General features: G+C 72.2%; 3 protein-coding genes across 9 annotated transcripts in view; 2 read left to right on the top strand and 1 right to left on the bottom strand.

Moving 5' to 3' along the window:
* The window catches only part of NAP1L4 (nucleosome assembly protein 1 like 4), a 31,967-nt gene extending 29,879 nt beyond the window's left edge, over positions 1-2,088 (top strand). For all 5 annotated transcript variants that reach the window (XM_084907087.1, XM_084907085.1, XM_084907083.1 and 2 more), the window contains one exon: positions 1,126-2,088. Coding sequence is in view for 3 of the 5 variants with exons in the window: in XM_084907085.1 (XP_084763211.1) it covers positions 1,126-1,164 (39 nt within the window). In the remaining 2 variants the exon portion in view is untranslated. The remainder of the gene's footprint in view (positions 1-1,125) is intronic.
* Positions 2,089-8,248: 6,160 nt separating this feature from the next.
* On the top strand, positions 8,249-9,216 carry PHLDA2 (pleckstrin homology like domain family A member 2). Its single transcript, XM_084907104.1, has 2 exons — positions 8,249-8,808; positions 8,963-9,216. Exon 1 carries the CDS (start codon positions 8,332-8,334, stop codon positions 8,800-8,802), a length of 471 nt encoding a protein of 156 aa, XP_084763230.1. The 5' UTR covers positions 8,249-8,331; the 3' UTR covers positions 8,803-8,808; positions 8,963-9,216.
* Positions 9,217-10,396: 1,180 nt separating this feature from the next.
* SLC67A1 (solute carrier family 67 member 1) lies at positions 10,397-22,677 on the bottom strand. 3 transcript variants are annotated; one of them, XM_084907076.1, is made up of 11 exons: positions 22,244-22,672; positions 21,606-21,758; positions 20,675-20,772; positions 20,017-20,177; positions 19,716-19,848; positions 14,042-14,154; positions 13,701-13,808; positions 13,097-13,197; positions 12,338-12,439; positions 12,050-12,170; positions 10,397-10,630 (listed from the first exon to the last, which is right to left on the bottom strand). In XM_084907076.1, exons 1-11 carry the CDS (start codon positions 22,556-22,558, stop codon positions 10,443-10,445), a joined length of 1,593 nt encoding a protein of 530 aa, XP_084763202.1. In that variant the 5' UTR covers positions 22,559-22,672; the 3' UTR covers positions 10,397-10,442. The 3 variants fall into 3 exon arrangements, with proteins under 3 accessions (XP_084763202.1, XP_084763201.1, XP_084763203.1); XM_084907075.1 differs by having other exon boundaries at positions 19,716-20,177; positions 22,244-22,677; XM_084907077.1 differs by having other exon boundaries at positions 21,606-22,672.
* Between the last annotated feature and the right edge of the window lie 930 nt (positions 22,678-23,607).

Raw genomic sequence — 23,607 nt, 5'->3', positions numbered from 1 at the left:
GTGAGCATGTGACAGGGCGGGCCCCCAGCCCTGGGCAGAGCTAGGCAGACACGGGGCCAGCTTGTGGGTCCTGGCATGTCCTGTGCTCTTTCCATTACGTGTTCTCATCGGGAGCGTGGACCAGGGTCCGAGGCTGCTGCTTGTCTGTATGCCCCCTTACGAGCCTTTCTCAGCCCTTAAATGGGATTCCAAAGGCCAGCTGGAGCCCAGCTCCCACCTGAGGGTGTGGGTGGTGTGGTCCCAGGTGCTGCTTCTCAGCCCGGGTGCTGAGTCCATAGGCGGGCCGGTGGGTGCAGGGAGATTGGCAATCTTAGCTCGGACGATGGGGGCCTGCTCTGTGCCCCACCGCGTTCAGGGGCGCGTGCGGTTTCAGTGGCAGGGATGCACACGACACGTCACACTGAAGTGGTTCCAGGGTGGGGGACCCCCCCTAGCTTATCCGAAAGGCTAGCATCCCCCCTGGAGCTCCTGGGGGGGGGGGCGCAGCTTGTCTGTGGATCTTGGAGCCATGGCTTTGCGGGCACTCATCATCAAGGAGGGGAGAGGCAGCCCTCCTGGGCGTGGGGCTGGGACAGGAGCCCGTCAGGACTCACTGAGCAGTGCCTGGGCACCCAGAGCTCCCAGCTGCTTCCAGCCTGCCAACGGGGTCTCCTGTCACCTGCTCACGAGTGAGCCGTTCTGCCCGGGCCTCCTGCTGCCATGCCCAGAACGAGAGGGTCTCAGGCCTCTTGGAACAGAAGAGGCAGCTCTGCTATGACATTCTCTGGGCAGTTGGCTTATGTTTGCTACTTTATAAACTGTGTATGTTCTGACTTCAGAGAGGAAGGGAGAGGAAGAGAGAGAAACATCACTGATGAGAGAGAATCTTGGATCCGCTGCCTCTTGCACACCCCACTCTGAGGATCGAGCCCGCAACCCGGACCTGTGCCCTGACCTGGATTCAATCTGGTGACCTCCTGGTTCACAGGTCAATGCTCAACCCCTGAGCCACCCCAGCAGGACTTGGTACTCTTACAAGTCCGCTAGCAGTAACCACTTTTTCAGCCACAGCGTGTTGCACACGTGGTGTTGGTGGGAAATGGCGGGGGCGTGGACGGTCCCACAAGTCTTGTCTCTCGTTGACAGAAGGAGCCCAGCCAGCCCTCGGAGTGCAAGCAGCAGTGAGCAGCGACCTGTCGGCACGCCCACACCGGCCTTCTTCACGTGCATGGTTTTCGCTTCGTTTTCCTCTTTCCTTATTATTTTGCTTAACCTGTACAGCGGCCACTTACACGCGTTTCAGAAGTAGGAGGTTGAATCTAATCCCGCACCCTCCGCAGCCTTGGGTGCAGCTCAGTAGACTTCCCCAGGCCCACCTTTGGGGGGCCCGTAGACCCCGTGGGGTGGGAAGGTCCCCGAGCCCAGGACAGAAGTCCGGGAGCTCTGCTCCCTCTCGTTTGAAGACACCACACGCTCTGTCCGGCCGGGTCCTGTCTGGCCTCTCGGGCCGCAGAGCCGTCCGTGCTGCCGGCTCTTCCTTCGGTTCCTTTCCTGGGTGGGGTGGGGTCCGGCGCCCACAGTGCTGAGGCGTTGGCTTGTGTGGTGCGTCCCCATATTTATTTGTTCCTCGTGCTGTGAGCCTCGGGTGGTGCTGGCGCCTGTTTCAGGTTTCTGAGACCATGTTTGTGATGGAGACCTGGGAGGGCTGGGAGGAGGCCTGAGGCGGGAAGCCCGCCCTCCGCCACGCCAGCTGGGCGAGCCGCCTCTCGGACACGGGCTCCTTGGCCGGCCGTGCCGTGCGCCCGCCTTCCGTGGGAGGGCTGGGCGGGCACGGGTCCTCGTGTGTGCGTGTCGCGTCTCCTTAGCCCGTTTCTCAGCCCCATGTCCATCGTGTCTTAAAGCCCTGGGTTCAGAGCGACCTGCTCTCGGCTGGCGTGTGGGGCTCCGAGCGTGTGACCTCGTTCCCTGGTCCCTGCAGCCGGCGACTCGGGGCCACACGGACAGGCCTGGAGAGTGCTCAGCCTTATTACTTAGATACATTTGTAACTGAAGATGCTGTTTTCAATTTGTACAGACAGTTAGAGTATCTATTAAAGCGGTGAAACCTGGGCCCGGTGTCTCTCTGTGGGGCAGGGGAAAGGGGAAAGGGGATGGGGCGGGTGGTCGCACCCCGAGGTGTGGCCAGTCCGAACCTCGGTGTCTGGTTTTCCTCCTGTTCCTCAGGCTCATGTTCTTGCCTGCTGGTCCCCAGGCCATGGGGCGCCCTTTGCTGGCTCCTCGCCCTGCACGAGAGGGCGGGCTCCCCCGGGAACCCCAGCCTGAGGATGCCCCCCCACAGGCGGGCTGCAGAGGAGCCTGCGCTGCCCACAGCCTGGGCGCTCGAAGGGAGCTGGCTGAGCACCTGGCGCACAGGTCATTGCAGTCAGAGCGGCTGCACAGAGCGCTGTCCCGGGCCGTCTGCAAGGAAACCGGGCTCCAGGGGGAGCCGTCCCCACCGCCCCAATCACGGGCGGGCTCACGTGCCATCAGCGCCGCGCCGCCCGGACACGGGGCCTCGCCAGGGGAGCGGAAACGGAGTGGTCACGAGGGCTGGGCCGCTCAGCGTGACGGGCTGAGAGCGGGCGGCTGCCAGCTGCTGAGCTCCCCGTGACGGAGCCCCCGCCCTCGTGTGCTGCGGGCGGCACACACTCCGCTCCGGGGCACACGCCGATGAAATGGCCAGGAGACCGGTCAGGTCGGCTCCTGCCTAAACGGGTGCCGGGGACGAGAAGGACGGTCTCTGGGTGTGATGGCGTGCAGGGGGGAGGGGTGGGCCTCGTGTGCACAGGGATTCCGTGGGGCCGCCACAGGTAAACAGGAAGCTGGAGGCAGTGGGCTGCCGGGGTCAGGTGGCAGGACAAGCGGTGCTGGCCGCTCTGCGCCCTCCGTGTGAGCCGGGCACTGTGGGGGCGAGGAGGGGCGCAGCTGCTGCCAGGCTGTTCCTGCACCGGACGGGGACGGACGGGCCTCCAGCGCCGCGCCCAGAGGCGGGGCTCTCCCGGCCGCCCACGGGCTCAGCCTCGCCTGCACCAGGCCATCATGACGCTGTCCTCTGCCCTCCCACGGCTCCCCCTCCCGGACAGTCTCCGGTGGCCAGGGGCCTGGCCCTGCCCCTGCCCCGGGGGAGGCCACTCCGCTCCCGTCACAGGCCTCCAGGACGCCGCGCTGTGGAGGTTGCCCTGGGCCTTGGCACGAGCTGGGCAGTCACGGACATGGGAGGTTTGCCCGGAGTCCCAGCGGGGAAGGTGACGCTTGTAGCACTCCGGGTGGCCACCCGCCTGGCCTGGCCGGGCCCACTGGGCCTGGGAGCTGCAGCCTCCGGCCTCAGGACCCCCTTCCCCCCTCTGGTGCTGCTGTGCCTCTGTCCCCAATGGTCCCTGGACAGCCTCCAGCCCAGCCTCCAGCCCAGCCACCACTCTGGGCCCAGACATCAGAGCTTTCTGGTGACGGGAGGGTGACCAAGGCCAGCTCCCATCCCTGCGGCCCTCGGGGCCGGGGTGTTGCCTGTCACAGACTGGCCTGGGTCCCGCTGCCCTTTCTGCTCTCCTGGCATCCTGCTGGGAGGGGCTCGCTGCTTCCCCCAGGTGCCAGCAGTTAAAGGTGGGGCGCTAGCAATGCTGTGTACCCACAACAGTGGCCCCAGCATCGGGACCCCCACAACACAGGAAAGCATGACCCGAGGGACGGGGTTCTGGGACCCGGGACCTGCTGAGCACCTGCTGGGGCGGGGCCTGTTCGGGAGGGAGTGGTTACACAGGTGGGTACCTGCGGCTTCTGGGTGTGAATCGCACCTCATTGGAGCCTTTTTCAAAAGCCCCACTTTGGGCAGATTCCACTTAAAACACTGGCTTTCCTCTCCAGGGGTCAGGAGTCGTGGTCACCTGCAGCCTGGCGGCAGCCTCTGCCCACTCCTGCGACTCCTGTTGGCCCGTCTGGTGGGCCAGCCCGGCCCCTCCATCCCCTCAGCCCAGGCTCCTGCTCCCAGAGGGGTTTGCTGAGGCTCCTTGGCCACCAGGGAGGTGGGCGGGGAGGGAGGGGCTGGGCCCTCGGCTTCAGCCAGGCCGGTGCCCGTGTCAGTGTGGCTGACTGCCCTGCCCTGAGGAGGCTCCTCCGCTCAGAACCTGGGTCCTGTCTCCCTCCCGAGCGCCCGTGGCAGGGAATACGGGGTGGCCGTCCTCCCTCCCTCCCGGTCCCCCTGCTCAGAGCCCCTGGTGGGCCAGGGCTGGGCGTGGAGTCCTGCCGGCATCGTCCATGTGGGCTGCCCTCGGCTCCCCGCCAGCTGGCCGCCCCGCCACCCAGTGTGGCCGCACCTGGACTTCGGTCCCTTCCTGTCAGTGACTTCCCAGCCTCCTTCCTCGGGGGGCAGACTCTCCCTCAACCTCAGGGCAGGTCTTGGGGGGCAGGGGAGGCTGAGGAGCATCTGGCCCCCCACCAAGAGACGCAGTGGTCCCCAACAGCAGGACTGCACCCCCGGACCCCCCACCAAGCTCATGCTCAGAGCTGGTGAGGGTCTCCAGGCACCTTGTCAGCCTTGGACCCCTCCAGCCTTTCCAGGTCCCACGACAGCTCCCCGGCACCCCTCCCCCCAGGCCAAGTCACCTTGGTGCCCCAGACAGGGCTCCACCCGCCCCAGGTGTCACCGCTGCGTCACTGGCCCCGCCTGGCCATGCTGACTGCTGTGGGCGCGGCCGGATGTTACTTCCCATGGCAACCTAACAGGCCTGGCCCTGAGCCGCCAGCCCCGCCTGGGGCTTGTGGCTCAGGACCGCCTCCAGGCCGGAGACGCAGGCAGAGCCCGGGCACCCTCCGCTCCCAGGCTCCCAGGAGCCGGGGACCTGCCTGTGGAACCACCTCTTCCCCCAGGAGCTGGGGACCCCTCGAGCTCAGACCGAGGGCTGCCGCAGCACACAGTGCGCCCTCGGGGCACAGGAGGGCTGCGTCTCCCCGATTCCCTGGCTCTGACCAGAGTGAGGTCTTGGAGGCAGCGAGGTGGACACTTTAGTTCCTCCTTTTCCCCAAAGACGTTTTCTGAGCACCTGGGGGCCCCGAAGAACAGGACGTGGCCACTGCGTCTCTGGAGCTGACTGGGGTATCGCTTTCATTGGACCCCCAGGGCCTGGTGAGGTGGGCCCGCCCTCAGACTCCAGCGGCGGGGCTGTGAGGAGGCCGGGCTGAGCCTGATCCCGGAGCCAGGTGGAGCGGCCTCCCCTTTCTACCTGGGCCGCCGCCTCCCCGGCTGCACCTTCCAGCAGAGGGCAGGCCTGGACCGCAGGCTGGGCCCAGTGGACTGTAGCCGGCCGCCTCCGGTGCTGCAGTGCCAGGCAGTGTGGGCCTCTCCCCTGCTCCTCTCCCTGCCTCCCCTCCTCTCCTGCCGGTGGGTGGGAGCAGGTCTGAGAGTTTGCCCTGGCAATCTAGGAGGGCTCCATGGGGGGGGCCAGGGGAGAGGGTCTTCCAGGCAGGGGACCCCCATGGCAGACAGTCTGCTCTCCCTCCTGCCCTCCACACAGGAAGGGGGTGGTGCCCAACCCCAGGCACAACCGCTGACACACGCAGCCCCGGGGCTTGGCTGCGTCACTGTGGAAGTGACCTCACACGGAGTTTCGAAGAGGCGTCTTCCTCCTTCACGGCCACCTGACGCCTCCCAGCTGGACTGCCAGGGGTTCGAGGACCAGTGTCACTGCCTGGGGAAGGTCCCCGCGGACCATACCCACTGAGGAGGCGAAGCCCAGTGCACCCCTAACGCCCCCACCCCAGAAGCCAGCTGCAGCGAGCCGTTCCCTGCCTGGCCTTGGGGTTCGGTGGGACGGATTGGCCTCGTGCTGGCCGGCTGTGTGACCTCGGACCAGTCTCTCAGGCCCTCATCTTGTTCCCAGGAAACCCAAGAAAAGCCCCACAGCCCGGCCGTGGTGGAGAGGGGGGTCAGGGCTCTGTCTGGGCCTAGATCCCTGGGCGGCTGCTCCCCGGGGGGGGGGGGGGGAGGCGGGGTAGGAAGGGGCAGCCCGCTGGGCAGCTATCCTGATGGTCCTCTAGGCTCCTGGCTGTCCAGGGAGGGCCCCCACCCCCACGATGTTGGACCAGCACTTTGCCTCTGTCTCCCAGGAAGTGGGCGGAGACACGGCCCTCCCCTCGCTCCAGGGTCAGCTTGGCCCGAGCTGCACTGGGACCGAGCAGCTTCTGACAGGGCGGTCAAACCCGCTTCCTCTCTCCCCACCCCCCAGGTCTCAGGCCTGGGCGGGCTGCTGGGAGTGAGGCTGCCTGGGTGGGCCTGGCCGGTGCCCACCGGCTCCCTCAGGGTCCTCTCCCCGGGGACCCTGCCCAGGAGCCTCTGAGAAGAGCAGTGTGCTCCCCACCCCATGGCCTGTCCTCCCAGCTCCCACTAACGCCCACTTGTCAGCACAACCCCCAGCTTACCACCACCCCTGCCAGAGGGCCAGGCCCATGCTGAGGAGGGAGAGACCTGGCCCCACTCTCCCAGCCTCCCTCCCACACCCCAAGCCCCGCCTCTGGTTTCTGGTCTCCCCATTCCCTGGGGCTTCTTTCCCAGGGAGCGTGCCCCCGCGGGGCGGTCTCTGGGGCGGTGCACAGAGGCTGGGCGTGTGCACACGGACCCCACTGACCTTCAGGGCCCTGCCAGGACAGCTCCTCTAGGCTCCACCCCCACCCCGCACCCCCACCACCCACGGCCTGCAGGCACCCCTCTCCTGCGAGGACTAGGACAAGAAGGGCCTGCAGGCACAGTAGGACCTTCAGCTGAGCATCCAGTCTGCCCAGAGCTCAGGTTCCAGCAGCTGGCCCTTGGGGGGGTGGGGGGGGGGCAGGCTGGCACGCTGGTGGACCTCAGAGGGTCCCTGCAGAGCGGCGGGCACGGGGGTGGGGGTGGCGGCCAGACAGTGGCTCCCTAGGGACGGTGACAGCAGCACCCCTGGTCTGTGCCTGGTGTCCCACTGTCCCGAGGACCAGGTCTGCCCAGCAGCCTGAGACCTGCTCAGCTCGGCACGGGCCGGGGTGCTGGGGTGACCCGGTGCTGGGGGGTCCGCAGGCTGGTGGAGCCTTTAGCGGGGGACTCACTCGCACCCCAGTCAGCCCTCTAGCCACACAGTGAGCACCACTGGCTGCCGTGGGCACAGACCTGAGCCCCCACGTCCCTCCAGGGTCTGGACCACCCTCAGGGGTCAGGGGCAGCCGAGAGGCACAGCCAGAGCCGGGGAGGGGAGGAGAGGCTGGTCCAGTCCGGCCGCTCCTGCCCCGGGCCGGGCTGTCCCGGCGGAAATGCCTAATTCTGTGGCGCCGGCACCTGCGTTTCAGTGGGACCCGTCCCGCTCCTGCCACTCCCGCCGGGTCACCGCTTCCGTGGGTGTGGGAAGGTGGGGCCCGGCGGCTGTGCGCCCCAGAAATCCCCTTGACTGCCCCCCCCCCCCCCCCGCCCTGGGAACAGGAGGGGCCGCCCGGATTTGCTCCCGCTCAGCCTAAAGGAAGGAGGTGATGAACGCCGCCCGGGCGCCGGCTGCCGGCGATGACTCAGCCGCCCCCGCGGCCTCCGCCCGGCGACCGGCCTCCCCGCCCCCCGGGCTCCGGTCTCCCCGCCGCACGTGCGGCCCCAGCGGAGCCGCCCCTGCCCCGCGCCCCTCCGGCTCGGGGTCCGGGGAGAGGCGGCCCCGCCGGGACAGGAGGCTGCGCCTTCCCCCACGTCCGCTGGCACCGCGCGGGGCTGCGGGAGCCCTTCCCGGTGTCCCGTCCGCTCCGCACCCGGACCCCGGCTCAGAGCGCCTGCTCCCGGGGGCCGGGGGCCGGGGGTCCGGGGGGCGAAGCCAGGGGGGTCTCCCCGGGAAGGGCCCCGGGAGGAACCGGCCAGCGCGGCCGGGGCGGGTGTCCGCGCCTGGAGGGCGGGGATCCGGGCGCCCCGGGTCCGCCCGGCTGCGGTGCTTCCCGGCCCCGGGCGCTGAGTCACCGCTGGCGGGAAGGACCTTCCTCCGCGGGCCGGTCCCTGGGGTGGGGACCGCGTGTCCCTCCGGGGGCCGGGGCCGGGGCCGGGGGTCGGAGGGGCGCCTGGCGGTTTGCAGACAAGAAGGAAGGGTGACCCCGGGCGGGAGGGCGGCGGGGCGCCGCTGGGCGTGGCCTGAGCGTGCGGGGCGTGGCCTGCGGGCGTGGCTGTGAGTGGCGGAGCCTCCGGGGGCGTGTCGAGGGGCGGGGCCTGAGCGGGCGGGGGCGGGGCCGTTATAAAGACCGCGCGCCCGGGCGGCCGGGCCACACTGCTCTCGCCTCCGCCGCCCGCCCCGCTGCTCGGCTCGGCCCCCGGACCCCCGCCCCGCCGCCATGAGGATCCCCGGCCCCGCGGCCCCCAGGCCCCCCGGCCCCGCGGTGCCCCGGGCGCCCGGCGAGGTGCTGCGCGAGGTGCTGCGCGAGGGCGAGCTGGAGAAGCGCAGCGGCAGCCTGCTGCAGCTCTGGAAGCGGAAGCGCGGCGAGCTCACGGCCGACCGGCTGCGCCTCTTCCCCGCCGGCCGCGGCGCGCGGCCCAAGGAGCTGCGCTTCCACTCGCTGCTCAAGGTGGACTGCGTGGAGCGCACCGGCAAGCACGTCTACTTCACCCTCGTCACCACCGACCAAAAGGAGATCGACTTCCGCTGCCCGGGCGAGAGCTGCTGGAACGCGGCCATCGCGCTGGCGCTCATGGACTTCCAGAACCGCCGCGCCCTGCAGGAGCGCGCCCCGGCCCCGGCCCCCCGCGCCCCGGCCCCGGCCCCGGGCCCCGCCGCCCCCGAGCCCCGCGCCGCCCGCGCGTCCTGAGCCGCGGTGAGTGCGCCGGACGGCGACGCCGGGGGACCGCGCCGTCGACGTTCCCTTTGGAGCGGGGGCGTCCGGGGCCGCCGCCGGCCTCGGGGAGCCGCCGGTGGACCCGGCCGGACCCGCCCCGGCTTGGCGCAGCCCTGACCCCCTCTTCCCGCAGGACCCCGCTGGACGGACGAGCCGGCAGGAGACGCCGAAGCCCCGCTCCGCCGCGGCGAGGACTGAAGGAGGGGCCGGCGGGGCTGCCCCCGGAGGGACCTCCCTGCCCGCCGCCCCGCGCGGCTGCCCTAAGTTATTGACTATCTATGTATTTATTCTGGTGGCTGTTTGTCGTTAAACCAGGTCTTTTGTCTTAATATTCTGTTTTTTAAACCAGTGCCATTCCAATAAACCACTTGTGGGTTCGCTTTTCTACCCGCGGGCGCTGTGCCTTCCTGGGAATGGGGGGGCCCGGCCGAGTCACGGGGTGCGGCCCGCCGGGCAGGGCAGGGCTGAATGAATGGGCCGGTGGCACCTCTTCGCCCGCAGCCGCCCCAGAGGCAGGAAGTGCGCCGGGTTCGGCCCGGGCTGACTTCCGCTGGGGCCGGCCGGGCAGGGCCTGGCAGGACGGGGCGGCGGCAGCTTTTGCTCCGGGAGGTCATGTACCCGCCACTGCGGTCAGGAGCCTCCCCGGCCAGCTGCCGTCACGCCCACAGGCCACCTGCTCTGTCCTCGGACCCCACCCGTCTGGCCACGCTCGGGGTGGTCTGGCCGCCACGGAGGCCGGCAGAGCGGGCAGTGCGGGATGTGGCCGAGCTGAGGCCTCCGAGGGGCCCGGGGCCAGTGATGGGCGTGGGAGGGGCACCTGAGGAACCTGACACACGGGCCGAGTCACCCACTGCCCTCCCCTGGGTGCTGGGCCCAGAGAGGAAGCCGCCTCGGGGCGGGGGGGGGGGGCTCAGAGGGTGGGGCGGGCCAGCCGCATGGCCCCGGGGCCCCGGAGGGACCCCCTCGTGGGGACGAATGAGCAGCCGGAGCGGATTCCGGGCCCCAGAGGGGTCCAGAGCAGCCGGACTTGTCTGGTTGGGGCTGGAATCGGGTTTAATGGCTTTGAAGGCAGCCTGGGGGGAGGGCTGGCCTCAGGGGCAGCGGCCACGTCAAGGTTGTTGTCGGTCACAGCAGCCCCTGGTCTCCCTGCCCGGGCCCCTCTCCGGAAGGCAGGGGGGAGCAGGGGGAGATGGTGCACCCAGGCCTCAGGCCTCAGGCCTGGCTGCCCGGGCTCCCCGCTGGGCCCCCACAGAGGGAAGCCCTGTGCCCAGGCCCTTCCCGAGCCCGGGATTCCTGGCCCTAAGCAAACACGTCTTCTCAGGAGCAGGACGACTTGGAGAGTCTTGGGGCGTGCGGGGTCCCTGAGGGGGCGCGTGGGGGCCGCGTGCTCCCAGCTGGGGCAGGAGGAGGGAAGGGGCAGCAGGCTCCCCCTCTCTGGGGGGCACGTCTCACGGGAGGTGGGGCTGGACTTCAGGGGCCACCCCCCCCCCCCCCCCCGCACACCGGGACAAGCTCTGGGTAATTCTGCGCCCCCCCCCCCCCAGCGCAGACGCAGAGACCAGGCGGAAGCCGTGCGGGGGTTGGTTTATTGCCCCCGGTGCCCGGGGCCACGGTCACCGCACTTTGTCCGCCTTCCGGGGCGTGGGCTGCCGGCAGAGGGCCAGGAGGACGAGCAGGTTGACGGCGAGCTGCACGTGGCCGAAGGCGGGGACTCCGAAGCCGCGGTACAGCAGGCCGCCCAGCGTGGGCCCCAGCGTGCGGGTCAGCGGCTGCACCGCGGCACAGAGGCCCAGCATGGTCCCTGGGGGGGGCAGGGGTCAGGCCTGGGTCCCTCAGCGCCACCCCGCCCACTTCCTGTCTCCCCACCCCTCCCCCACGGCCTGTGGGCCTGCTCCCTGCGACCACTCAGCCGTGAAGGGCCCGCCGGACCGGACCGGCCGCCCTGGGCCGGAGAGTTCCCACGCACGGGGGGTGGCCTGGGCCCAGTCACGGGGTGCCCCCCCCCCCCAGGCCGCCAGGGAGATGGCGATGTGCGCAGCCCACAGAAACGGGGTGGGGGTGAGCCTGGCGGTAAAGGTGAGCGGCCAGGTGGGGGCGGGGCCTGGGGAGCAAGGTGGCCACCGTCTCAGGGTCCCACACAGCCCCCCACAACTTCCCAGGGTCCCACACAGCCCCCCACAACTTCCCAGGGTCCCACACAGCCCCCCACAGGCCTGATGGGAACACACCCCACAGGTCCCGAGGGCTTTGGGGGCTTACGGCGGGCACCCCCGCATCTGACCCCCCCTCCCGGCTCCCCCGCTGTGGGCAGCACGTGGTGGCTCCTGTCCCCAGCCGCAGGTCAGCGCCCAGGCGGGTGGGAGCCTGGCTGGTCCGGAGCCGCCTGGGAGCCGCGCCGGGCTCAGGCCGGAGGGAAACTGCGGAGCAGCCGCTCCCGCCGCCCACACGGCCCGCCCGGCGGCCACGGAGCAATTTTCCGCCCCCTCTGTGGCCGGGGTTCCCAGGCCGGTGCTGGGAACCGGCGCCGGCTCCTTCCACGCCGAGGGTGGGGCCTCCGGCACCCTGAGGCCCGGCCTGCCCTCACCTCTCAGGCCTGTCCCCGGCTGCTCCTCCCGCCTCCCACGTGCCGGCCGCCCCCTCCGGGAAGCCCTCCAGGCCCCCCCGGCCTCCCGGGACCCCAGGACCACAGGCCTCCGCCAGCGCCTCCCTGACTGACAGACAGACGCACGGACCGAGCGTCAGCCAGGCCCCCCGAGCTTTCTGCCCCCGCTGCTGGGGACCCCTTCACCTCAGACAGCCACGGGAGCCCCCGGACTCGGCCTGGAGCGGGTGGGGCGGGAGCCTGGCCCTGTGAGCCGAGGCTGCCCGGGTTAACCAGCTGGCATTCACACGGGCACCTGGGCACCGTGCTGGGGCGGGACAGGGCCTGGCCCCTCGGCCTCCCCCTCCCCGCCCCGCCCACCGGGCTGCCTCCCGGACTGGAGCCTCTCCCGCCCCCACTCCACGTCTCTGCTCCTGGGCCAGACGCCCCTCCCTCCTTTCCCGCACAGCCAGGCCGAAGCCACTTCCAGGGAGCCCTCCTCCCACCCCAGGTCGGCCTGGACTGGTCTGAGGGCTAGGAGCCGGCCGGCTGGTGGCCAGCCTCTCACCCACCCTGCCCCAAACCCGGACGGCTGTCCCCGGAGCCGGGCCTCCTCGCCTCGGCGGCCGCTGTGCTCACCGGTGTCCGAGGCCGAGACGGCCTTGGTCAGCATGCTGTCCGTCACCACGTTGAGCAGGCACAGGCCGAAGACCAGGCCGGGCATCAGGAGGCAGAAGTGGAACACGGAGGACATCAGCGCCTGGCACAGGCGGGCGGGGGGTTGGCAGGAGGCTCCGCCCCAGGCCCCATCGCGGGATCCTGGGAGGGGGTGGGAGGGGGTGGGAGGGGGTGGGAGGGGTGAGAGGAGGGGGGAGGGAGGGTCAGGGAACAGGCCTGGACCGGCCCCCGGTGCAGCTGGACGCTCACCATGGCCAGGCCCACCAGGCTGAGCACCAGCACGCTGGCCCGGACCAGGGCGGCCTCAGAGAAGCGACTGCTCAGCCGGCCGATGACCAGGCCCTGGATGACCTGGGGGGAGGGGACAGGAGGAGGGTCAGGGCTGCCGACTAGGAACCAGGAGGTCAGGGTTCGATTCCCGGTCGGGGCACAGGCCCGGGTTGGCTCCATCCCCAGTGCCCGGGTTGGCTCCATCCCCAGTGGGGGCTGCAGGAGGCAGCCGATCAATGATTCTCTCCTATGGACGTTTCTCTCTCCCTCCCTCCCCGAGACCAATAAAAACCTCTTTCAAACCATCAGCGTCCTCTGAAAACCCCGCTCCCCGACCCTCGTGCGCCGCTGGCCGCTCCACTAGACAGGCCGGCCGGCGTGTGGGCTGGGCCTGACTGCGCTCCACACGCCGTCTCCCACACCACGCGCCCTCCTGGAGCCTGGGGGGGGACCTCGTCCGCCTCCGGGGCCCCCTGCGGCCCCTGCAGACCCCCCACCCCCCTCAGTGTCTTATGGAGCCCGGCCCTCCTTCCCACGCCCACACTGGGCACTCAGAGGACTCTGTGGACAGGAGCCCGAGGGGGGCAGTGAGTCCGAGATTGGTGAGCGGGGGGGGGGGGGGGGGGGGAGGGGGTGCGGAGGCGGGGGCTCCGGGAAGCAGGTGAGCAGGCGGCAGCACAGGCCCGAGCTGCCTGGAGGCTGAGGCCCCCCCCCCCTCCGGCGCCTGGCCTCACTCACCATCAGGAGGACCCCGAAGGCGGACATGAGGTAGCCGGCCTGGGCGGCGTCCAGCCGGAAGAAGTCCATGCAGATGATGGAGAACATGACCATGAAGAGCCCTGGGGGTGGGGGCAGGGGTCAGGGGTCAGGGGTCAGGGGTCAGGGGCGGGCTAGCAGGGTCATCCACGGGACCGTATGGGGGAGCGGGTGGCGCCTGCCAGACCAGGCGCTGCCTCAGTGTGGCCAGTCCCAGGCACGGGACCCCGCCCCCTGGGCTGTGCGATGAGCAGGAAGGGGCTGGGGGCTGGCCTCCCACAGGGGGTGCCTGGGGGCCGGGGCGGGGGCAGGGGCGGGGCCTGGGGGCCGGGGCGGGGGCGGGGCGGGAGCGGGGCCTGGGGGCCGGGGCGGGGGCGGGGTCTGGGGGCCGGGGTGGGGGCGGGAGCGGGGCCTGGGGGCCGGGGCGGGGGCCGGGGCGGGGGCCGGGGCGGGGGCCGGGGTGGGGGCCGGGCCTGGGGGCCGGGCCTGGGGGCCGGGGCGGGAGCGGGGCTGAGGGACCTGGGCCAGAGGGAGGGCCTCCATGCCTGGCTGTGCCAGCCCCGCCTGCCGGGCAGCCGGGACTCACCGGAGGGGAAGCCGGAGACCACCTTGACCAGGAACACGGGCAGCACGCCCGGCCGCAGCAGCAGGCGGGAGACGGCCCTCAGGTCGAACACGCGGGCCGCGGGGACGCCTGCCACGAGAGGAGCCGTCAGGCCCCCCAGTCCCCCCGGGCCTGAACGTGGGGGCTCTGCTGGCTGGGCACTGCCCGCGAGGTGCCCCGAGGGCGCACCCCCACCCCTGCCTGCTGCCGGGCCCGGGGCCCGGTCGCCCCCGCCTGTGCCCGCCGGCTCTGAGGGGGGTGTGGCGGGGCCAGGAGCCCAGGCTGCGCCGTCGGCGTCGCTGGGGACGTGGCTGGGGACTCACCCGGCGGGGCAGCCTGGGCGTGGGCCCCCTTGGTGCTGGCGGGGATGTAGGTGGCGCTGAGGGCGGCTCCCAGGAGGTTGGCCACGAGAGCCACGAGGACTGGACACTGAATCCTGGGGAAGCGGCATCACCTGGGCTCAGCCCAGGGCCAGTGCCTGAGCCCCTCCCCCCCTGCAGCCCCACCGAGGCCGGCCGTGAGCAGCCGCACCCCAGACCGGGCGGCGCGGGGGTCTGCAGGCGCACTTCTCCAAGCTCTCATGGCCCTCCTGACCACACGGCCCTCCTGACCCCACGCCCTCCTGACCCCACGCCCTCCTGACCCCACGGCCCTCCTGACCCCACCGCCCTCCTGACCCCAGGCCCTCCTGACCCCACGCCCTCCTGCTGTGGCTGAGGAACCAGTGACACGGTGCTGGGTCCGTGGCCTCAGCGGCGCCCCTGCACCCCCACAGGCAGCCTCCCCCCAGCTGCCCGCAGCTCCCCATGGAGGTCAGAGGGGCGCCCCCGCCCTCCCCCTGCAACTGTGCGAGTGTCAGACCCCCCAAACTGCACACACACATGCACACACACAAACGGTATATACAAAAACTGCACACGCATGCACACACACAAACTGCATGCACACACACCAAGAGGGAAGCCGGTGGGGACCTGCTCCTGGCCCCCCTCGTTCCTTGGGCCGGGACCTGCCCGGCTCACACAGGGGTGCAGCCTGACCCCTCCCGCCCACATGGGCCCGGCTCTGCCCCTCTACCTACACCCCTGCCCCCGAGGCCACTGCCTGGGCTCCCACTGCCCGGGCCCCCGCGGCCTCTCCGTGGCCCTCGCCGCCCTCCCCGCAGGGCCGGCCTGTGACGGGGCAGGGACACCGGACGCTGCCCCAGAGACTCGGGCAGAGTCCCTGCAGGGCCGGAGTCAGGCCTGCTTTCCCTGCCGGAGGCCCGGGGAACGTGGGGGCAGAGCGGCCCTGAGACGGCTGATTTGGGGGCTGGTGACAAGCAGGGTCGGCGGCAGGCTGATGCCGGAGCGGGAAGAGGGACACGGGCGGGCGGCTCCAGCCGGGCCTTTGCTCAGAGGGTCTCGGGCGCCCTGGGCGGTGTGCTGGGACCTCCCGGAGCTCAGACCCAGGGCCGCCCGGATGGGTCCGGCTCAGGGGCCTCGACAGGTGGGTGCCGGCTGCCAGGCAGCGCCTTCCCCGCGACTGTCCATCGCCGGACAGGAGGCTGGACAGACAGCCTCTCGGACGCCGCGGAAGGGGGACTCCTTCCTCAGACACAGAGGAGGGGCGGGGTCAGGCCTGCTTTCCCTCCGGGACCCCCAAGGCTGCACTGGTCTCCGGGGGCTGCCGTGGGGCCCACAGGACACTGTCCGGAGGGCGGGGCCTGGCCGCTGCCCCAGTGTGACCGCTGTGCCCTCCGCCGCCCCGGCCGCTCCAGGGCCGGTCGCTGTGAAGCCGGCTGCCTCCCAGCGGGGCCGAGGCTCTGAGGGCAGGCAGTGGCTGGGTCCCTGGCCTGGCTGCAGGGGGGCCTGGGGTCCCCCCGTCCCAGCGGAGGGCAGGCTGGGGTCAGCTGGGACGGGGTCACCGCCTGGAACACCGGGCTGGACCGTGGAGGAAGGGCCCCGGGGGGAGGGGACTCCTGGGGGGCGGCCCCTGACAGCCTCCTCCAGCGCCAGGTCCACACACAGCCCCCAGCGTGGCCGCCGGCGCCCAGCCCTCTGTGCCGCCCCCCTCACTGCACCACAGGCCTCCTGGGCGCCCACACCCTCACCCGGCCTGAGCCCTGCGCCCGGGCCTCCCACGGGGACGCCCGACTCCCAGCCCCTCACCCGCCTTCATGCCCTCAGATTGCACACCCAGCGCCTGGCACCCCGGCTGTCTGAGGGCTGGCACCCCGGCTGTCTGAGGGCTGGCACCCCGGCTATGTGAGGGCTGGCACCCCGGTTGTGTGAGGGCTGGCACCCCGGTTGTGTGAGGGCTGGCACCCAGGTTGTGTGAGGGCTGGCACCCGGGTTATATGGGGGGATGGCACCCCGGTTGTCTGAGGGCTGGCACCCCGGCTGTCTGAGGGCTGGCACCCCAGTTGTCTGAGGGCTGGCACCCCGTTGTGTGAGGGCTGGCACCCCAGCTGTCTGAGGGCTGGCACCCCAGCTGTCTGAGGGCTGGCACCCCGGTTGTGTGAGGGCTGGCACCCCGGCTGTCTGAGGGCTGGCACCCCGGTTGTGTGAGGCCTGGCACCCCGGCTGTGTGAGGGCTGGCAACCCGGTTGTGTGAGGGCTGGCACCCCGGTTGTGTGAGGGCTGGCACCCCGGTTGTGTGAGGGCTGGCACCCCGGCTGTCTGAGGGCTGGCACCCCGGTTGTGTGAGGGCTGGCACCCCGGCTGTGTGAGGCCTGGCACCCCGATTGTCTGAGGCCTGGCACCCCGGTTGTGTGAGGCCTGGCACCCCGGCTGTGTGAGGCCTGGCACCCCGGCTGTGTGAGGGCTGGCACCCCGGCTGTGTGAGGGCTGGCACCCCGGCTGTGTGAGGGCTGGCACCCCGGTTGTGTGAGGGCTGGCACCCCGGTTGTGTGAGGGCTGGCACCCCGATTGTCTGAGGCCTGGCACCCCGCTGTCTGAGGGCTGGCACCCCGGCTGTGTGAGGGCTGGCACCCCGGCTGTGTGAGGGCTGGCACCCGGGCTGGAGGCAGAGCCTGGCACGGCCGCGGTGAGCCACCCAGCACCAGGCGGGCAGGTGGCCTGGCTGTGGGTGAGTCACTGCTGCCCGAGGCCGGCGGGACAGCCGGATGCCGGCTTGGCAGCGGCAGGGGAAGCCGGGGTGTTGCCAGGCGGAAACCTGTCGCGAGATAAGGGTTTCCCACGCCTTCGCCAGCCACCGGGCGGGGCGGCTTCCGGGCGGGCCGGCTCCGCCTCCTGATAGAGCCGGTGCTCCCCGCCCCGGGCAGCCGGGCAGAGCCGGGCTGCTCGCTGCCGTGCGGGCACGTGGGCCCCCCCCTCCGCCGTGGCCCGTGGCCCGTGGCTGACACCACCCGCCCCACGCTCTCGCTCTCCCGGCTGAGACCGTGGCCGGCGGCATCTGCCGGCATCTGACCTCTGCTGGGGGCAGAGCCGGGTCACAGAGCTGTCCCTGCCCCCCCACCCCCCGCCCCAGACCAGCCTCCGGCCGAGCTCCCGCTGAGCCAAACCAGTTATGCCAGCGCCCGCCGATGCCAGCGCCCGCCCGCCGGCACACAGCCCGGCCGGCCTAGCCCGCTTCCCCCCCCCCCCCAGGAGGGGGTGGGGTGGCTGGGCCTTTCTGGGGGAGGTGTACAGGGAGGGGGCAGGGAGAGGGGTGCCAGACCTGGCCACAGGGCATCAGGCACCTGGAGCCGGTTCCCTGGGCCCTGGGTAAGGCCTGGGCGCTCCACCGGGAGCCTGCCTCCCGCCATCAAAGGAAACTCCCAGGACATAAAGCGCCTTAGATCTCGGGATGAAAGAGGGAAGCGAATGGAATGTTCTGGAAGCTGCTGGCAGGGAGAGACGTGGCCCCCGGGCCAGCAGCTGGTGGAGAGGAAGCGGGTGGCTTGGGGGAGGGGGCAGGGCTGGCACGGGGGCGCTGCCCAGGGGAGACCACCCAGCAGCCACGGAGGGAGCCAGAGGGAGCAGGCGCTGGGCTGAGGGACCGGAGGGAGCAGTGCAGCGGGTCCTCCTGCCCGGCTCTCAGCCCTGCACCCCTTTCTCTCCTGGCACTGGGGGCCTGCTTCCCTGGACCCCGGCTCAGCCAGCACGGCGGAGTGGAATCCGGGGCCTCCCCTCCAAGACCCCCTGCCTCGCGGCTCCCATGGACCTTCCCCTCGGCCCTCCGGTGCCTCCGCAGTGACCCCCCCCCCCCACCGCCACCCGAACCGGCTCCCAGGGCTCAGAGCCACCCGGAGCCGGCTCCGCCCGCCCGACTCCCTCTGCCACCGGCCCCCACACACGCATCCCCCCATCCCCACCCCGTGGGCAAAACCGGGCCGAACCGGCCCTCTGCCCCCCCCCCCCCCCCCCCGCACCCTCACCCCCAGCCGCTCTGGCCCGGGCCACTCTGTCCTGCCCGGGGCAGCCGGCAGCCCCCGCTGCTCCGTGCCCGGCCCCTCCCCCCAGTTCTCAGCACGCAGCCGGCTGCACCTGCCCGCTCACGCCCGCTCACGCCCGCCCGGGCTCCGGGCCTGCCCCCCCCCCCCGCCCTCCTCCCTCCACGCCAGTCACACGCCTCCTGCCTCCGCCCTCACCTTCCTCTTTTAACGTTTGTCTTGATGTCAGAGAGGAAGGGAGAGGGAGAGGGAGAGATGGACACGCTGTGAGGAGGGAGAGCCGGACGGCTGCCTCCCGCCGGCGAGGGAGGGGGTCACCCCCGGGCGTGCGCCTGGCAGGGGCTGAACCGCGGCCCCTGGCACTCAGGTCGACGCTCGGCCACGGAGCCACGTGGCCGGCACCCCCTCCAGCGAGGTGACCGCTGTCCAGGCGGCCCCGACCCCGCTCCCCGGCCTGGCCTGCGGGGATGTCACAGTCAGGGCGTCTGAGCCACAGCCCGTCTGTCTGCCGCTCGGTCCCGGGACCTGGGTCCCCGGGCGCCCAGTGGGTGTGCAGCAAGCATGGCGAGGAACAGAACGGAGGAGGAGGCTCAGCAGAGGGGACTCCCCGAACCCAGGCCCGGATGCAATGCTGGGGGGCACCCCAGGGGGCCACCATTCCCTGGGCCCCACCCGGGCTCAGCCATCACCAGCCGCCCCGCACTGTGGGCACGTGGCCTGGGGAAACAGACCCCGCCCCCCCCCCCCCCCCCCGGAGCCTAGGGGCTGGCACAGGGTCCGCCAAGATTGGGGGCCACGTGTCAGGGTCGGCCAGAAGCCAAGCAGAGATCCGCTGTCCTGTGTGCATGAGCGTGTAAGGTGTGTGTGTGCATGTGTGTGGGAGCATGTTCAGTGTGTGTGTGTGTGTGTGTGTGTGCATGTGCGTGTGTGTAGTTCCGACACCAGGACATCTGCCCCCTGGAGGCAGCCCTGGGCGGCTCACTGCCACCACCCAGACTGAAGCCAAACCCAGGCTGGATGGAGGTAGGTCAGAGGTCAGAGGTCACCCGCTCCTGGAGGAAGGCTGGTTTGGGTGGTGTGGGGGCTTCTGGGGCGGGGGGAGGGGCGCAGGGGGACCGGGGGGTGAGGGGGCCAGGCGGCCTCTGCAGGGCCAGGCACCCCGGCCACGGTTAAGCTCTTCTCCCGGGAGGGCGCCGGCAGGGGCAGCCCCTCACAGGGGTGGGGGTGTGGGTGCGGCCTGGAGGGTCCCTGTGGCCGCCTGCGGGGCCTGCTGGCTGGGCTCTCCAGATGCAAAGCCGGTGCACATGTGTGCGTGTGCGCGTATTTGTGCGTGTGCATGTGCATGTGTGTGCGTGCGTGCACGTGTGTGTGTGCGTGCGGAGGGGACAGCCCTCATTCCCGCGGTCAGCAGCCGCCCAACAGCTCCCTCCCGTCCGGGGCTCCCGGCCCAGCACCCCGTCCCAGGGCCGCGGGCCGCCGTCCGGTTCCCGACCCTGTCACCCCGCGACCCCGTCCGGCTGGGCTGCCCCACACCCTCCCCCGTCCCCCCCTGCAGCCCCGGAGGCGGGGACAGGGACGGCGCCCCCTGCTGGCGGCCCCCCCCCCCCACGCCGTCCACTCACCCGCAGGCGGCGCTCAGGGTCCCGCCGAGCAGCGAGCCCAGGATGGTGCCGACGCCGAAGCAGAGGCCCAGGTGGCCCAGGGCTGCGGGCCGCTCCTCCGGCGCCGACAGGTCCGCCACTACCATCTGGGCAGCTGGGGGGCCGGGGGGGGGGTGAGGGGGCCGCCCCATCCTGACCCCCTGCGGCCAGGCCACCCCCACCCTGCTCCCCGCCCTCCCACAGGCCACCCCCACGCTGCTCCCCGCCCTCCCACAGGCCACCCCGCCCCCGTCCGCTCTCAGTGCCCCCGGCCAGAGCCCACCTGGCAGCGTGTGCAGCAGCGGGGCGGGCAGGCGGGAGGCGAAGAGCAGGGCGGTGCCCGGCAGGCCGGGGCTGCAGGCGGCCGCCAGGAGCAGGTAGAGTGCCGAGCCGGCCAGGAAGGAGGCGGTGAGGGCGGCCCGCGCCCCGCGCTGGTCTGCGAACCTGGAGGCCCGCACTGAGACCCTCTTCTGCCCGCCCCCACCCCCTGCGGGCGCCCGGGCTGGCCTGGGTCCCCAGCCTTCCGGAGGGGCCTGACCCCGCCCGGCGCCCCGTCCCCTGAGCGGGAGACTGGGATCCGAGGGGACGGTGTGTGCATTCTGCAGAGCCTGTCCTGTGGGGCCCCCTCCGGCCGCCCCCACCTGTCTGCGGCGTTCGCTGCTGGGGAGTCCCTCCCTGCAAAGTCCCTGCAGACCCCACGCCTGCAGGGCTCTGCCCCCAAGGAGTGAGCGGGAGGGCGAGGCCAGGGGGTCCCCGGTTCCCCCGGAGGGGGCCTCCAGCCCCGAGTCTCCCCGTGAGATCCTCTCTTCTCTGGTGGGAGTCCCGGGGGGCACCCTGGGGGTCGGGGTGCCTCAGTGGGCCCCTCTGTGGAACGGGAGCTGGCGCCCCCTGGGGGGCCTGGCAGGGCAGCCCGTGGCCTGGGGGGCCGCGGCCCGCGGTACCTGCCGAACATGGGCCCGCTCAGCAGCTGCAGCGCGCCGAAGACCGTCTGCAGGTAGCCGAAGGCCACGGAGTCCAGGCCCAGCCTGCGGGACAGGTACTGGGACACGGGGGGGGGGGGGGGGCGTTGGAGGGGCCGGGGTCTGTCCCGGGGCTCAGAGCTGCGGGTGAGCCGAGTGCCCGCAGCCACAGGGACACTCCGCAGTGCCCAGTGAGCCCCTCTCACTGAGGCCTGTCTGGGGAGCGGAGGGCAGTGACCAGTGTCCCCCAGGAACGGGGGGGGACCCCAGTCTCCAGGCCGTCAGCCCCGCCCCAGCAGCTGCTGTGCTGGGCACCAGCTCTCCTGGGGTTCTAACTGCACCCATCGCTCCCCACTAGCCCCCGAGGCCGGTGGCTGGGCCCCGTTTTGCGGTGAGGACGTGGGCCTGCCCGGCCACCCCATGCTGAGGATGGGGCCGTGGGCGGAGGGAGCTGGGCCTGAGGGCCGGTGTCGGGCTCACGCTGCCCCGGAGCCCCTGGCAGTGCCAGGATGTTGGCACTGGCGATGCCCATTGCCCCCAGGCCCGGGTGGGGACTGGGCAGGCCAGACAGGGGCTCTGGCACCCCAAAGCCCGGGCTGCCGCTGGGCGGGGTGAGCCTGTGGGAGGGCCCCTGGGTGGCCTGGGCAGAGGATGCGGCGAGGAGGCTCGGGGTGGGTGAGGGAGGGTGTGAGCGCGGGGCGGAGGGGCGGGTCCACAGGCAGGAGCCCAGGCGCCGGCCCGGGGGAGTGGTCGGAGGCCAGGGGCAGGCCGTGCGCCCGAGCCCAGGACGTGCTGATGGGGCGCCAGGAGGCCCGTCCTCGCCCGGCGAGAGGGCCCGGGGCGTCAGGCCCTGCCTGCGGGTGCACAGGGGGCGCGGAGTGGGCTGAGTGCCGGGCGGGCGGGCGGGGCTCACCGGCAGCACGGAGAACTGCATGAAGAGGCAGGTGAGGTCCAGCGTGGTCAGCAGGTAGGTGAGCAGGAGGACCCGGGGCCGGCTCAGGGCGCCCAGCCCGGAGGGGGCCCGGCCCTGGCCCCCGGGGGCCCCGGCACCCTGCATCCTGGGAGCCTGCAGGGATCAGTCGCAGGCTGGCAGGGCAAAGTCCGCGGTGCCGGCGAGGTGCTGAGTCACCGGGCGGCAGGCGGGGCTGGCCCCGGGCCTGCGGGCCTGCGGGCGGGCGGGTGCCTGGGACCCACCTGGCCCCAGCACCTGGGGCGGCCGGCCCGTCTCACCCTCACGCCTTCCCTCGGGGGTGCCCATCCGTCTGCAGGGCAGGCCGGGGTGTGCTCACTGCCCGCAGTAGGTGCCTCCTGCCTGGGTGGATTGGGGTCCCCGTGTGGGGTGCGGGGACCCTGAGGCCCAGTGCACCCCACCATGAAGCCGCTTCGAGGGGCAGGACCGCTTTCTGGCCCGGCGACCCGGGGCTCGGCCTGGCACCGTCCGGGGCTGAGCCGCCCGGTGAATCTGACCCGGGCCCATCGGGGCTGGGTGCGAGTCCCCGCTCCCGGGGAGACCTGAGACTCCAGCCCACCCAGGGGGACCGGGACACCCACTCTCTCGGGGGCACCCATGTCCGTGGCCGCCTCGCTCTCACTGGCCGAGCCTGGCACACACCCCTTCCCCCTGCGGCCCGCCCCCCGGGCACCCTGCCAGCCTCCTCCCTCCGCCTGACTTTGCCCGGACTGGCCTGGCTCCATTTCTCCCGTCGCCAAGGGAGGCGGGGCCTCTGACCTCTGACCTCTGAGAGCACTGGGTCCAGGCCGGGCGTGGGGTGCAGAGGGGGCGGGGCGGGGCGGGGCAGGCTGGGAAGGATGAGCGGGATGGAGGGCGGGACAGAGCCCAGAGGAGGGCCAGGAAGACGGGAGCATTTCTGGGGGTGTCCCCCGCCCCCCCAGGAGGCTGTGTGAGTGGCAGGCTCAGCGTTTTCCCCGTCACACGTGGTGACGCCCCGGGTTGGGGCCACCAGAGCCACTTGCTTCAAGAGGTCCCTCTGCGTGGCTGGGGGGCTGGGGACTGGGGGCTGGGGACTGGGGGCTGGGGGTCTGGGGGTCTGTGGTCTGGGGGTCTGTGGGTCTGGGGTCTGGGGTCTGGGGGTCTGGAGGCTGGGGGGCTGGGGGCTGGGAGTCTGTGGGTCTGGGGGCTGGGGTCTGGGGTCTGGGGGCTGGGGGCCGGGGTCTGGGGGCTGGGGGCCGGGGGCCGGGGGCTGGGGTGCCGGGGGCTGACAGCCACAGGGACCCGGGCAGCACACAGACCCAGCTCCCTGCAGGCAGCGTTTCTTCCTGCTGCCTCCCCGGCCAGCAGCTCAGAGCCAGGCCGCGGGCTCAGGTGTGAGGACCCAAGGCCCCCGCCCCCCCCCCCCCCCGCCCCGTGTGACCTGCAGCCGGCAGAGCAGAGAGCCGGGAGGGACGGGGCGAGGCTGGCAGATGCCGGAGAGCCAGGCAAGTGCCCGGAGGCGGAGGGAGGCCGAGGCCCAGGCGGTGAGGCTGAGCGGAGCCTGGGCCCCTGCACCTCTCAGCCTGGGCCTGGGCGAGAGGCAGCGTGCAGCCTGAACAGCGCCCACAGTCAGAGCGGGCCCCCCCCCCCTCCCCGGACTGAGCGTGAGCCGCCCGGCCGCCATGCAGCCGGCTCTGGGCAGGGGCGCGGCGGCAGCATCAGGTGTCCCAGCCCAGGGCTCCGGCTGCTTCCCACGGCCTGCCTGGCGGTGGGCACGGGGCCGGCGGAGGGCACGGGGCCGGCAGAGGGCACGGGGCCGGCGGAGGGCACGGGGCCTGGCGTGGGCACGGGGCCGGCGGAGGGCACGGGGCCGGCGGAGGGCACAGGGCCGGCGGAGGGCACGGGGCCGGCGGAGGGCACGGGGCCTGGCGTGGGCACAGGGCTGGCGGAGGGCACGGGGCTGGCGGAGGGAGTCTCCAGCGCC

This window comes from Pipistrellus hanaki, assembly GCF_964339955.1.
Source record: "Pipistrellus hanaki genome assembly, contig: scaffold_39, whole genome shotgun sequence".
In the NCBI taxonomy this organism is placed as follows: Eukaryota; Metazoa; Chordata; class Mammalia; order Chiroptera; family Vespertilionidae; genus Pipistrellus; species Pipistrellus hanaki.
Note: the sequence above shows the minus strand (reverse complement) of the source record. Positions and strands in the feature narration are given on the sequence as shown.